At 59.0% G+C, this 14883-nt stretch overlaps 1 protein-coding gene across 1 annotated transcript in view; it reads right to left on the bottom strand.

Moving 5' to 3' along the window:
* Positions 1-10488, bottom strand: part of COL7A1 (collagen type VII alpha 1 chain) — a 97207-nt gene extending 86719 nt beyond the window's left edge. Inside the window, exons 1-11 of the mRNA XM_065408257.1 lie at positions 10434-10488; positions 9151-9387; positions 6873-7053; positions 6112-6271; positions 5534-5627; positions 4836-4991; positions 4026-4189; positions 3507-3636; positions 2551-2670; positions 722-871; positions 241-360 (exon numbers count right to left, since the gene is read on the bottom strand). Of these exons, the coding sequence (XP_065264329.1) occupies positions 241-360; positions 722-871; positions 2551-2670; positions 3507-3636; positions 4026-4189; positions 4836-4991; positions 5534-5627; positions 6112-6271; positions 6873-7053; positions 9151-9387; positions 10434-10488 (1567 nt within the window). The remainder of the gene's footprint in view (positions 1-240; positions 361-721; positions 872-2550; positions 2671-3506; positions 3637-4025; positions 4190-4835; positions 4992-5533; positions 5628-6111; positions 6272-6872; positions 7054-9150; positions 9388-10433) is intronic.
* Between the last annotated feature and the right edge of the window lie 4395 nt (positions 10489-14883).

The following is a 14883-nucleotide window of genomic DNA, read 5'->3' as shown; positions in this document are numbered from 1 at the left end:
ATGCACCTGACTACAGAAGAGTCCTATCCCATGGGAGAGGTGTATCTGCTCTGCTGGAAGGCATGCCAGTCCCCCACCCCCACCCACCCATTCCTTAGAGCCTGCACCACAGCTCAGCACACTGGGGCCCCCACCATCCAGCCAGGAGGTCTGGGGAACCGTGTCCATCGTTCAGTCTACAGCACCCTGCCACTGTTTTTTGGGAAGGGGAGAGAACTGTAGTGAGTCAGGCAGACCTACCTGAGGGGAGCCCCCAGGAGACCCGGTATCCAGTAGCTCCACTCACACCCCGCCAGGTCACCAGCATGCTCTGCTGGGAGATGTTCTGAACTGACAGCTGCTGCACCCCTTCCAAACGCACTGGAGGGAGAGGGAATCAAACAAAACACAACCATGGCACAAATGTGAGACCCAGAGAGATCAGCCTTCATGCAACCCGCAAGGCAGCCAAAGGATACTGCAGAGTCCAGCCCAGCCCAGCCCAGCCCCCCCACTGCACTGCCAGCTCACATAGAGACACAAGAACAATAACCTTAACTCTGCCCCTAAATAAGCACAGTTCCTTCACTAGTAATCTCAAAATATAAATACACCACCAAACTCTTCAGAAAAGTACACCTTTTTAAAAAGAAAAAAAAAGTCATTTGGGGCAGGAAGAAAACCCAGTCAGATGCCTTCTGTGCAGCCCCAGACTCTGGCTGTCTGAGCAGATGGTACTTACGGGTTCGGCCGGTTAGCTGGGCCGGTGCTGCCGTCTGCCGCTGGGAGATAGGCTGAAGCGTGACCACGTAGTCAGTGTTGGGGCGCAGGTTGCTGAGCGTGACGGACACGGCGTTGGCTCCCAGGCTCATCTCCTCCGCTTGAGCTTCACCTGGGATGGGCACAGACAGCGAAGCATGAGTGAGGCCCAGCACCTGGTGGGGGGACTATCCATTGGAAAGCAGGGGGCTCTGGCACTGCAGGACACCACCCCTGGCCTTGGGCAGACTGCAGAACACAAGCTGTGTGGGGCTTCAGACAGGCCTTTCCTGCATGCAGTAGGTCAGGACTGGAACACTCTGGTGCCCAGGTGGGGTGGCGAGGGGGAGCCCCAGGTACATGCAGCACAGAACACACTTGCCCTCCCACATGTGCAAGCACATGGCTAGCAGCATGAGCAGACACGCTATGTGCGCTCAGCCCAGCTCTGTGCCCCCATTCCCAGCAGCAGAGCTCAGCCAGTGCAAGAAGCTAAACAAAGATCAGGGGCTCAAGCCAACCAGGCAGGGCTGGGCAAAGGGAGCAAGGGCCCTGCTTGCACGCCCTGGCAGGGAGCTGTAGGCAAGTCCTGGCACCCCAGGCCTTGCAGATGCCATGAAAGGAGGGGAAGATGGCAAGGAAAGCTCCACACTCAGTTCTAAGCTGGCCCCCTCAGCCAGGCACTTGGTCTGGGCAGGGCACACGGGTGGTTCTGATGAGCTCAGCGGTGTTTTTGTGCCTTCGGGGCCAGCATTCTCTGCTGGGGAGATGCATGGCCGTGGTAGCCGGGCGTGGCAGCATGCAGGGCGAGGCACGCTGGGAGTGCTGCCAGGGCCACATGCACTGGGATGGCTGCAGGCTGGGGAGGGGCAGTTCCAGGTGCAGCTTCCTACAGAAAACAGCACGGGGGGTGGGGGGGGCTTGAAATCATCTTCACCCCTGCCCGAACCCCAGCATGGACAGAGAGCCCCTGTACATACACACACACACACACACACACTGAACCTCTTCTGAGCACACACTGCACCGCTATGTACATACCTCCACATGTACACCCTCAGCACATGTACTGACCTCCTCCCGTACACACAAACCAGTCCTGTACACCCACACCCCAGCACCCACACACCCAACCCCCTTCCAAACCGCCCCACACACGTACACGCTGGATATACAGAAGCACCTGGGCCCACACATTCCCCCCACAACACATACAGCTGCAGCAAGAGGGGAGCTGGGGCAGGAACCCGCTCTCACCTACGGGGTGCCTGGGCGTCACTCTGGCACATGAATGCCACACACTGTATCACAGAGATCCTGGTGGCACCGCCCAGCCCCTTCAGGCACAGCGGCTGCCCTGCACTGACCCCAGCACAGCACAGCCTCCCAAGGGAACAAGAGGCCATTCAACAGGCTCTGTGTCTGCCTGCCTCGGAGGGAGTCCACACGTCTGTCTGCTTCTTGAGGTTTGTAGCGAATAAAGTTGCTGGACAGACCGAGGGTGGGGGGAAAGGAGGTCATGCAGCCAAAGAGTGCAGAGAGCAGAGATCCAGGCTAGCTGCTTCTCCTCCAACCCTCCCACCCAGCTGAGTCCTAGGGCAGTGGAGAAAGGCCTGCCCAGGCTTGAATTCCCCTGCCCTCCTGGAATGGATCCAGGCTCCACACCCTACACATGAGGGATGAGGGTCTGGAGCCAGGCTGGCTGGCAGTTCTCCTGTGGAAGAGAACACAGCCCAGGGAGACGTTCCCACATTGCAGAGCCACAGGAGAGGCAGCGCCTCCCCGGCCCAATCGCCCGCACTCCGCCCTCACCTCGGGCCACGTAGGTGAGCCGGTAGCCCTGCAAGTTCTCCAAAGCAGCTCCCCAGGCCAGTCTGAGGAAGGACGGCCCAGCCTCCACCACTCGGAAATTCGACACTCCAGACAGGGCCCCTGAAAGAGAATGGGGGCAAGGCCATCACCCTCACACACTCCTGCCCCAGAGAGCACCCAGCCCTTTGGGCAGGGTCAAGAGGTGCCTTGGTGCCAGGAGGAAAGCAAGCTGCTCTGGGGCGATGCGGGAGGGGGCAGGGGTGGTCATTAGCCAGTCTGGGGCCAAGACCCAGCATGTGGCGGAGCAGCCCTAAGACTGTTACACTCCACTGGGCAGCGTCCTGGGGATTCTAAACATTGACTCAAAGACTCCCCATATACTGTTCCTCTCTCCCCTGCCAAGCCCACCAATGTCCAGAGCTAACATTATTGTGGGACCCACCAAAAACCATCAGCACGAGAGCCCGGTGCCTGGCTTGGCAGCGGCACTCACACCCTAGTGATCCCAGCCACAGAATCCAAGATGGCGGCAATGATGGAGTGAGCACATGGTGGGGCCACAGGGAGTCGCCCATTCCCATGGGAAGCCTGCCACGGTCACAAGCATGAGGAGTCCCACTCACCCCAAACTGAGCCGGAAGCGGGTCCAGCAGCCCTGTCCCATCCTTGGGTGGGCTCGCAGCCAGCCCATTCTCTAGCCACTGCCCTGAGAAACCAGGCCCTAGCCCTGTAATGGGGCCCATCCTCAGACAATGGTGCATGGACATGGTAGCCAACCTTTCTAGCCCCAGGCTGGACTTCAAGCTCACCAGGCTCTTCCATCAGGAATCCCCCTGGCTCAGAGGGCACCGGGGAGCCTGGGAGCGCAAGCTGGCTCCTGCATCTGGGCAGGCGGACAGGGCATGGGGGCAGGGGAAAATGCGCTGCATGGATGGGGAGCTGGGCGGGTTACTCACCAGTGCGTCCTTTGCCAGAGACCGACTCGCCGATGCTGTTGGCGTACTGGGCCATGACGGTGACCAGATAATCCGTCCCTCCTGTCAGCTGGCTCAGCACGGCGCTCGTCTCCCCGGGACTCAGGCTGACCTGTTCAAAGGCACCCAAAGGCATTCCCCTCTTCAGCCAGAGAGATCGAACATCCTGCCTGCTTGCCAGCCTCCTCCTGCTGTCCAGGTGGCACGGCCCACTGAGCCAGGCCCCATGGAGCGGGTGGGCTCCAGATGGGATTTTGCAACATTCACTTCCCTAAGGGGTTTGGTGCTGGAGCAGGGATCAGAGCTGCCGCCACGAGAAGCCAACAGGCTCCATTCACCCACAGGGCAGGCTGCAGGCTGCACGCACACCCTTCCCAGTGTGCCTCAGCCAGAGAAGCCCCCCTTTCCCAGCAAGGAGGACAGCTCCGTCCCACTGGCCTCTCTGCTGAGCCTGCCCAGCAGGTGGATCTCCAGACTATAGCTGGAAAGGGAAGCTCTCACCTCTTGCATCTCTGCTGTCACTTGCTGCCCCAAGCCCGTGAGCGGCACGTAGTGGACTTTGTAGCCTGTGACCGGGCCGCCCGCTGCAGTCCAGCGGATCCTCAGCATGTCGACCGCCTGCTCCACGAAGACCAGGTTGGATGGGCCACTGTACACCCGCGGACCTTAGGGGAAGGGAAGCAGCAGTCAGGCTCCCTGATGGCACCACACCTTCCCCAGGGTTGACACGCACAGAACCGCGGCGCGTACTCTAACTCCCAGCTGCCCAAGGCAGGGAGCCCGCTCGGGGACGGATGGCCTCTGCCACACCAAAGAATGTTATCAGAAAAGAATCATTAAAACGTTCTCACTCAAACTTCCTGGGTGGAGGGGAATCAACTGGGCAGGGCAGCACCTGTGGGGCCAAAGCGAACCGACACAGGGCCCCAGTCAGCGTCCCATCACCACAAAACAGTGCCGCAGCGTGACACTGGCACTGAGCCCTAGACAGCGAGAGGCACTTCCAGGATGGGGCTCATCTCCAGGAACACAGGGGAAGGTGGAATTTAAACCTTCCATTGCAGCACCAGAAACAGCTGCGACAGCCAGTGCCTGAGACTCAGAAAGAGAAGTATCTTGCCAGGCAGAGCCAAGTGCAGAAAGGGCCCAAATTGTCCCAGTGGAGGGACTGCTAAAATCCCTCGGCTGTAATTGTCTCATGGGTTAGACGGGCACTGCAAACAGGAGATCAAACACAGCATTCCAAAGCACGTCCAGGGCTGAGCCATCGCAGCGGGAGGCCGAGAGCGCTAGCTGCAACACGCCCCTTACCCGTCTGCAGGACCCCTCCGGTGCTGGCACACACCCTCTGAGACACCAGCGGCAGCAGGGTGCCCAGGATCTTAAAGTCATTGACGTAGAAGAAGTAGTCCTCTGTGGGAGTGGAGGCCACACGCATGAGCTCCGCGCGGTCTGCGTTCTTGATCCCTGTAGGGGGTGGAGAGCCGGTGAGTGGGCACCGGGTTCTCTCTCCTAGGAATAATCCCCAGCTATGCCCTGAGCCATGTCCCCCTCCACCCATCGGTTGGCACAGTGGCACCCCCCATTCTTACTCGCCCTAGCTGACTGCTACAGCGTCAGACGTTCATGGCTAGCTGCAGCACATTATAGGTGTGCTGGGTTCCCAGGGCCCTTGGCCCGTCCCCTCGGCCTCTCCCACCTCCCCTTGCTGGCCACTGCAAGATGTTACAGGGACTGCAAGTCAGAGCTCCCTAGCCTCACACCCTGTACCATCCACTTCCCCCCACTCATGCTAGAGGATCAGGCTCATTCCAAGCCCGGCCAGGTGCTTCCACTCTCATCCAGCAGCTGCACTGGCCAAGATCAGAGGATGGATGCCCGGCTCTGCCTTCCTCCTAGAGCTCCCCTGGACCAAAGGGACACCGTGGCCAGCGGTGGGTGGGAGTCCTGAGCAGCCTGGTGAAGGCGGAGAGACCCCCGGGCTCTTGTCAGGCACTGGAATCACTTACCCACAGAAAAGACCTTAGTGCCCTGAGCCTTCAGCTTCACAGAGGGCTGCTCAGTGTCATCTTGAGACTTGCCATCTGTGATGAGGATGCAGACCTGCCAGGAAGGGGCAATGGCGTGTCAGGAGGGGGCTGGCCATCAGACTCAACACGAGCCGTGGGGCCCACCTCAGGCGGGAGGGGCCCCAAGGCTAGTGCCCCCAGCCGGCTCAGCCAAAGCATATCAGATGTGAGACAGGGACCCCCAGATGCTGAGTTTGAAGGGGCCCATGGCGGGAAGAAGAGGAGCAGAAGTCAGACAGTCCCACTGGGCTGGGGTGTGTTGCCTCCCCACGGTCTCCCCGTTACAGAGAAAGAGTTGGAACTGGACAGATGTTACCCAGGGGTTCGAAGGAAAGGGGATGTAGCGACCCACCCGCTCCTGCCAAGCACCCAGCTCTGCTCCCCCTCCAGCATGGAGAGATCCGAGTGACCGTCCTAGCCATCAGCACGCTCTGGCCCCACTGGAGGAGAGCCGACAGGCCAGCGTTTTGCTCTCACATTCCCTGGCCGTGGCATAAGCAGGGTCTCTCTAGAGGTACCTTTGGGACCCCGGCCCGGATCTGAGTGGGCCCAAAGAAGTTGTCAGCGATGTACCGGAGACCGGCGCCTGTGCGTGTGTTCCCGCCTTTGTAGCTCAGCTGCTGGATGGCCCTCTTCACCTCCGTCCCGTTGGGATGCTGGGAGAACGTGAACTCGAGCCTGGGGACAAACGCAATCCCAGGGGGATGGGGGGAAACCACAACATAGCCAGCTTCCAGCCTGAGCAAGATCCCTACACAGTAACCGCATGGCCCACATGCTTCCTTAGGGGAAGCTACCAGGGCACCCACAGGGTTTCTATAGGGGGTGGGTCATTTCCCATGGATCGCTAGGGTGCAGCTCCATGGAAGCAAGGCAATGACACTACAGAGGTGGTCAGGGGGTTCTCTGTAATGGGGCTCCATAGAAAGTGCGCTAGGGGCTGCAGGGGCAATAGGGGTAATTAGATATTTTATTCTCACCCTACTCCTGCCCAGCCTGGGACAATTAAGGAGATTCACTGGCTACCACGGGGCGCTGAGAACAGCGGCCATGAGCAGAGGCTGGGCCTCCTCTGTCAGTAGCAGGTGTCAGGCACCCGCAGCACTCCCTCCCCAGCAGATAGCTCTGGGGCCACACCGAGCACCCCGAGCTCCCTTGGCGACTGGAACCCTGAGAGCCACCCCCAGGAGCACAGAGAGGTGGCTACACCGGGGACAGGGCTGCAGGAGCCTCCCGCACCGTGTGTCTGGCATGGGGGGACAGGACCATCAGGACTCACCTGGGGTCGTCGCTGTACTGCACTGCCCCGAATCGCACCGCGCTCTCACCGACCACATGGACAAAGGGCCTAACCAGGTCCTCCATGAAGGCTCGGATCATGCGGAAGTTGGTCCTCCCGATACTGGAGGATCCATCCACCAGGAACACGATGTCTGCCGCATAGACATTGATGCACGTCCCTGCAAAGCAACCATCAGCAGCTCAGGGCTAACTCCCTTTTCTCCAGCATGCAAGGGCCAGAGGGAACTGTCCTAGCCCTGCCATGGAGGCTCCCTCCGCTGGCTTAGCCCTTCCAGCTTCTTACCTCAGGAGCCCGCACTCCTCCCACAGAGAGATCCAAGACAGCCAGAATCCATGAGTCAGGGCAAGGAAGCCCAGACCTCAGGGCCACATTCTCCAGCAAGGAGATAGGTTCAGTGCCAGAGGCCATGACCGCCTGTCCCTCTAATACAAGGAGTTCCAGGGCTGAGCGGATGTGGAGCAGACAGGGGCACCCAGGCAGGGGCGGGGATATCCCATGAATACGCAGGGGATGAGCACTGCCAGCAGCCAGGGCTTGTGGGCTGACAGCTCCCCCAGGGCCCACTGACCAGGAGCCCCCTTAGCAGAGAACACGCTGGATTTTCTCAGACTAGTACCACGTTCCTCCCTGCCAACCACAGGCCTTGCAAAGGGGCCAGGGACTCACCAGCGAGGCAGCAGCTGCCCCTCCCCTGGGAATCACTCCAGCCCCCCGACATCCCACATCCCTTCAGGGATAAGTCCCTGCCAAGAGGCGGCTGGGGCTGCAGGTCCTACATAGGCTGAGAGAGGCAGCTCCATCACCCTGGCCCATGGATCCTTCCTCCTCCTCCCCTCATGCCACAAGCATAGGTGCTGGAAGTAGGGGTGCTGCCGCACACCCTGGCTTGAAGTGGTTTCCATTCTATCCAGGGTTTACAGTTTGGTTCAATGGCTCTCAGCACCCCCACTGTACACATTGTTCCAGCGTCCCTGGCCACAAGCCTCCTCTGAGTGTCAGCACAGGGCAACTCCCAGCCTCCCCCAGGATAAAATCCCTGGGCTCCTTCATGCCCCAGCCCAGGGGAGGGGGCAATCATCAAGCCTGTGGGGGAAGGGAGAGACAGCAACTCCCAGGCTGAGCCTCAGGGAAGCACAGTCTACACCCTGGAGCAGAACAAGGCTGCAGGGAGCCCTCTGGTCCATCCCAGGAGCACAGGGGCAGCAGCAAGTCAGCAAGGGAGATGCCGCACTCCCCCCACTCGCAGTCCTGAGGGTTGCCAACTGTCTAATAATCACACAAACCCAAACACCCTTGTCCTGCCCCTGCCCCGCCCCTTCCCCGAGGCTCCACCGCTGCCCCGCCCCTTCTCTGAGGCCCTGCCCCCACTCATTCCACCACCCCCACCCCCTGTTGCTCACTCTTCCCCACCCTCACTAGGCTGGGGCAGGGGATTGGAGTGCAGGAGGGGGTGCAGGCTCTGGGCTGGGGGTTGGTCTGAGGGATTCGGTGTGTGGGAGGGGGCTCTGGGCTGAGCCTGGGGTAGAGGGTTGGAGTGCAGGAGGGGGTGTGAGCTCTGGGAGAGAGTTTGGGTGCGGGAGAGGGTTCAGGGCTGGGGCAGGGGGTTGGGATGCATGCAGGAGGGGGTGCGGGGTGCAGGCTCTGTCCGGGTGGTGCTTACCTTGGGCGGCTCCCAGGAAGCGGACAGCATGTCCAGCTCCTAGGCTCAGGGGCAGCCAGGCGACTTCCTGCTCTGTTCCACCCCAAGCGCCGGCTCTGCAGCTCCCATTGGCCGCGTTTCCCGGCCAATGGGAGCTGCAGAGTCAGCGTTTGGGTTGGGGGCAGCGTGCAGAGACCCCCTGGATGCCCCTGTGCCTACGAGCTGGACATGCCGTTCACTCCGAGAGCCGCGCAGAGCCATGGCAGGCAGGGAGCCTGCCTTAGCCCCGCTGTGCCGCCAGACTTTTAGCGGCCTAAAATCTCCCGGATTGGCTTCAATAGCCTCTGAGAGATCGAGGATTGGCAACCCTAGCAGTCCTCGTTTCAGGCATGTGGGGACTTGGGGAACCATGAAACATTCAACAAAGTCTGTGTCCCATCCCCTCCCCCACATACACCCCACCCTCCAGTCCCTGTACAATTCAGCGTGGTCACAGCTCAGAACTGCCTGGGCAGCCTGCCAGCGAGTCTGTGCTGGGAGGAGACACCAGGTATCCGACTACAGGGCACAGGCTGGTTTGAGGGAAGGAGCTGGGACCAGCCTGAATTCACCCACCCAGCTCTGTGGGCCAAATGCCCTCATCTTCCCTCCCCCAGCTTTTCTGGGACCACGCGGTGTTTCCAGCAAACCCAGCGATGGTGCCATGAGTGGGCCCAGCCCGCAGCCCTTGCCTCACATACTGCCCCTTGGAGAGCTCAGGCAGCACCAACCTTGGTTTCTTTTTTGTGCCGTAACTGGTGCCGGAGCTAGGAGCACAGCGAGAAGCAGGATCCACCCTCTCATCATGGGAGCCTGCAAGACATAACAAGAGGGAGGAGCTGATGCCAGCCAGGGAACAGGAAAACCAATGGGGTGGGGGAAGGGGGCAAAGACACAGCTGAGTTTCATGGATAAAGCCCACCGGACCCTCCCAGGCACCTCACCCCACAGCAGCGGGTGTCACATTAGACCAGTGGCCTGTCTCTGATCAGTGGCCAGATGCAAGAAACCCCCTAGTGGACACTTATGGAACACCTCCCCCAAGGGAAGCGCCTACCTAACCCCAGGTGGTTGGTTCAGGGCCTGAAGCAGGCATTTTTAAGCTGTCTGAGTAACCGTGGATGCTCTTATTGTCTATATAAAGATCTAATCTGGGTTTGAATTGTGCTGAGTTCTGGGCCTCAACAACCCCTCGTGGCAGCAAGTTCTCTAGGTTCAGTGGGTTGAAAAGTGTTTCCTTTGGTCAGTTCTAAACGAGCTGGCATTCAGTTTCCATTGGCCGGCCCCATGTTCTTGTGCCAGGAGGCAGGTATACTTCATCTGCCATCTCTAAACCAGTCACTATTTTGCATACATCTAGAGCAGTGTTTTTCAACCCATGGGTCATGACCCCCTGGGGGCAGGGGTGTCACACAGCGCTGCCAATTTCATTACAGTCTGAAACTCCCCCATGCCTGGCACATCCAGACCCTTCATGGTCAAGTTTTCTCTGGCAGCCTCTGACCACACGCACACACTGAGGCAGCTCAGCGTTGCTACCTTTGATACCTTGGCTACAGAAGGAAGAGTAAGTGATGGAAGGGGATCACCAACAGTTTTTACTTCAGGTATGGGGTCACCGGCTCAGAAGGCTGTGAAACACCAGGGGAGAGCGTCCCTGTTCTCTGAACTACAGTGTCCCCGTCATGTCACCTCTCAGTGGGCAGGCTCTCCCCATTGCTGGATCCTTTCTGAGGTTACCAGAACTGAAAACACATTCCAGCTGACGCATTAGTACTCATTTACATGGAGGCATCCTAGTCCTTGCAGCATTATTATTATTCACTATTGTCTCCTAGCCCACTCCTTATGCACCTTACCATTCGGTTTGCTTTTTCTGATAGACGTCTCAGGGCTGTCCACAGTGACGTACATGGTTTTTCCCTGAGCTATCACAGTTCATTTAGAACCCAGCAACAGGTGTGATTCATCCAAATAATTCCCTCCAGTGTGCATTAATTCACTCAAGCTGAAGGGTAACAAATTTAACTGCAAATAAATACACTGTTAATCTGTGGAACTTGCTGATGCAGGATATTACAGAGGAAAGTAGCTTAGGAAGATTCCACCAAGGGTTAGACATTTATCTGAATAAGAATAGCATCTGCAGTGACACCAGCTGGGACAAAGACTACCCCAAGGGCCACTGATCCTGATGCTTCAGGAAATAGAGTAATCACCAGCTGGAGTAGGCGAGTGAAGAAATCTATATCCCAGGATAATGCTGTGCACTTATGCATGGGCCTGGGTGTGGGAGGGACAATTTCTTTTCTTACAAAAGCACCATCCCCCATTGGCCTCTAGAGAAGAGCAGGTAATGGTCTAGACCCTCAATCCCTCCTGCAGTCAGACACCGGACACGACAGGCTGTTGGGCCCAGTCTGGTATAACATTCCCCATACCCCTATGGCAACATAGGAAAGAGCCCGACCCACCCCAGAATTGGCTTGTTTTTATGGCCCTTTCACTTATTTCTCTCTGTTTGAGCTCTTCCGTGTCACAGCCCGTACCCAACCGACTCCGCAACAGAGCAGAGCGATTGGCAGCAGCGCACGGACTGGGGGAACTCACAGAGGGGCGAGAGAGGATGACACCTGGAACTTTGGTGGCAGTTTGTAAGAGCTCCCATTTCCCCCAGCACTTCACCCCAAGATAGAGAATAGAGAAAGGCTGCAGTAACCATCATTAAAGGCAGAGAGTAGCTGCAAGCTAACCCCCCCCCCCCCCAGCATGTACCAATCCTCTCCCCTACCCCCACCTCGGGCTTCAGGCATCCACTAATGCCCATAAAGGGGATACTGAGGCTTGCTCTGCACACAGTGTTGCACTGGTTTGACTAATGTGGGATGTTGCACTGATTTAGATAAACCGGTGCAGCCCCGTGTGGACACACTCCCATTGGCGTAGCCCGTTATTAACTGATTTGAGCCAGATTTAACCTCAGATAGATTGAAAGCCACATCCAAAGCTTCCCCAGTTTAAATTGTCCCAGGGTCAGGGCCGGCTCCAGGGTTTTTGCTGCCCCAAGCGGCGCAAAAAAAAAAAAGCCGCGATTGCGATCTGCGGCGGCACTTCGGCGGGAGGTCCTTCGCTCGGAGCGGGAGTGAGGGACCGTCCGCTGAATTGCCGCCGAATAGCTGGACGTGCCGCCCCTCTCCGGACTGGCCGCCTCACACACCTGCTTGGCAAGCTGGTACCTGGAGCCAGCCCTGCCCACGGGCCCGCAGAAGGCAGCAAGAGCCCAGCCCATCTGGGGAGGAAACTCTCCCCCGCACGTAGTTTCTCTCATTCGCCTTGAGTTCAGAGCTGGCGAACGGCCTGACTGGCAGCCTTGGGCCTCACACTGCACTTTTCCACTGCTAGCTCTCAAGCGGAGGGTCAGCGGCGTTGTTAGCTCCATTGTACAGAGGGGAAGGACACACAGCGAATCAATGGCAGTGCTGGGAATGGAACCCAGGCCTCCCACTGCCCGGTGCTCTACCCATGGGACTGTGCTGCCTCCCCGCAGAGCAGCCAGCAGCGGTGCAAGCTTTACCCAACACTCTCCCTCCCCCCCCCCAGCCTCAGCCATGTCATGCAGGGATCCGCTCGAGGGGGCAGAGGGGAGGTTGTTCTCTGCATCACAGCCCTGGGCTCTGGGATCCTTCCCTCTGGAGCAGCTTGGGCTGTTCTGGAGATGCCTTGGCAGCAGGGCCGGCTCTAGGATTTTTGCCGCCCCAAGCAAAAACAATTTTGGCCACCCCCCCCCGTTTTTTTCTTACCCCACCCCCGGCCCTGCCTCAACTCCGCCCCTTCCCCAAATCCCCAGCCCTGCCTCCTCCCCCCAGGCTCTCAAGCCTAGGAGGGAGGGAGGGAGGGGGAGAAGCGGCACGCGCGCCGCGGCCACTCAGAGTCTCCCCCTCCCTCCCAGTCTCTCAAACCTGGGAGGGAGGGTGAGCAGCGGCGCGCGAATCAGCTGTTTCGCGTGCCGCGGCCACTCGGGATCTCCCCCTCCCTCCCAGGTTTGAGAGCCTGGGAGGGAGGGCGAGCAGCGGCGTGCGAATCAGCTGTTTCGCGCGCTGCGGCCACTCGGGATCTCCCCCTCCCTCCCAGGTTTGAGAGCCTGGGAGGGAGGGCGAGCAGCGGCGCGCGAGCGGCAGCAGTGGAGGTGAGCTAGGGCGGCCGGGGCACATTTTTAGGGGCGGCATTCTGGTGCCGGCCATGCCGCCCCTAAAAATGTGCCGCCCCAAGCACCAGCTTGTTTTGCTGGTGCCTAGAGCCGGCCCTGCTTGGCAGGGCCCAGGGAATGAGTCAGATGTACCTGGGCTGCGTATTGCACGTTGCAGTGGTTTGGTGAGTAGCCTGGAGTGCTGCACACATGGTGCCAACCAGAACAGGGAGGACAGGTATTGGCAGAGCCAGCCAAAGAGAAGGGGAAACTCCTCTCAGCCAGATCTGCTAGGGGCTCCCTTCCAACACGGGCTGAACACGTGCCTGGAATCCAGGCCCATCAAAACTCTGCAGCTCGAACAGGCTCACATGCATTAACCATGGGGGGCACCGCTCCTCTCGCCCCCACAGCTGATGAACACCAGATCCTACCCCACGGTCCATGGCTGGGGCAGAAGAGCTGTCAGTGCTGCAGGCCAGGAGTAATGGGAACTTCACAAATCTGCACTGGCAGAAGCTTGAGGAATCAAGGGCTCTCAAGCAATGTGAGTGGGGCTCTTGCTTCTCCCTCTAACATGTAGCTGGAGCAGTGCAGCCCTGAGACAGCTAAGGAGGCACACTGCACCCTCAGCAGCGCAGAGTCCAGCTTTCCAATGGGGACAGAGGCACTGCCAGGGCTGAGGGCCCACACATGCTAGCCATCACCTTCCACCTCTCACTCACTTCAGCTGCACAGGAGCCCCACGCCCCTTCTGCTCCTAGGCGACACCAAGCAGGCGCTTCCCCCCATGACTTTGCCACCACAGAACAAGCAGATCCAAGCAGGGTCTAGTGACTAGTAGAGCAGATCAAACTAGAGACACCTGGAAGTAAGAGCTTCTGGGGCACCTACTAACCCTGCCCAGCACAGCCAGGGCAGGAGATCAGATGCCTCCTCCTCACTGAGCTGAGACAATCCCAATGATTCCAAACAGGAGAGAGTCCAGGCTCACTTACAGCCCTGGGATCTGTCTCCCCAGTATTCCCATTGACACCAACAGGAGCTGGGGGGAAGGGGGGCAAGGAATGCAGGAGAAGAGGACAGAGAAAGTGAGGGGCAAAGGACAGGTGGCAGGGGTAGAGGCACAGTTCCCCTGTTGGAGCTTTTAATCAGCAAAGCCAGCATCCCTGATTCCAGACCCAATGAGGAGGGGCCACCTCTCCAGCATGGCACAACTCTGTCCCCCTGGGAAGGAGAGAAGCCAAATTTCAGCAGGACACGGATGCCCCAGCGCCAGGGAGAGGGGAATGGGCAGGGCAGGTTCCCCTGGCAGAGGTGTCACTGCACACACTCACACCAAGGCAGCGAGCTAACAGCCCCACTCCGGCCTGCCAACCTCAGGCCTTCCTGCTTCCCAGCAGCAATTCCCAGCTGTCTCCAATCAGGCTGTGTACATGTGCAGCCGTGAGCATGCGACAGTGTGTGCGTGTGCTGTTCTGACCCTCAGCGGATGAGTGGATGGTTGTGGTTGCAATGCAAGTGTGTGATTGTGCATAGCTGAGAGCGCAAGCACGCACAGCGGTGTGAGCGTGCAGTAGTGTGCACTGCTAGGAGTGGGAATACTTGGCCGGGATTCCTTCCGATCTTACTTCTCCCCTTTGCTCCCTGTAGCTGTTTGTTAACGGTTGCCTGGTTGACATCCCTCTCGCCTCGCATGTACTGGGGCCCCAATGAAAGTCAAAGCAAACCCAGAGAGAGAGATGCTCCAAAGAGCTCTGTAACCGGTCCTCTTTCCCCAAAGCCCTGCCAGCTCCACAGTGGAGAGTCAGCTCAGCAGTTCCAGGATGCATTGCCCCTTCCTGTCTCCCCATCCCCATCTTTTGGCCCCTCTCCCTCACCAGTCCCAGTTAAGCAGTTCCCCTGACATACCCCGGGACAAGCTTTATACAGGGAGCTCCAACAGGACGGGACCTCAGCACCGATGCCCACTGGCTAAGCCCCCCACTCAGGGCACCTCCCCCGATCTCCCCTCGGAACTGGTCTCCTGCCCGGGAGGCCTTGTCGGGGGGACTCTGTTCGGACCCAAGACCACCCTTCTGCTGGGTGCATCCAAAGAGCTCACCGAGCGCGGGGGGCGGGGG

This window comes from Emys orbicularis, chromosome 7 (assembly GCF_028017835.1).
Source record: "Emys orbicularis isolate rEmyOrb1 chromosome 7, rEmyOrb1.hap1, whole genome shotgun sequence".
In the NCBI taxonomy this organism is placed as follows: Eukaryota; Metazoa; Chordata; order Testudines; family Emydidae; genus Emys; species Emys orbicularis.
The sequence above is the reverse complement of the archived record's forward strand: the minus strand, read 5'-3'. Positions and strand labels throughout refer to the sequence as shown.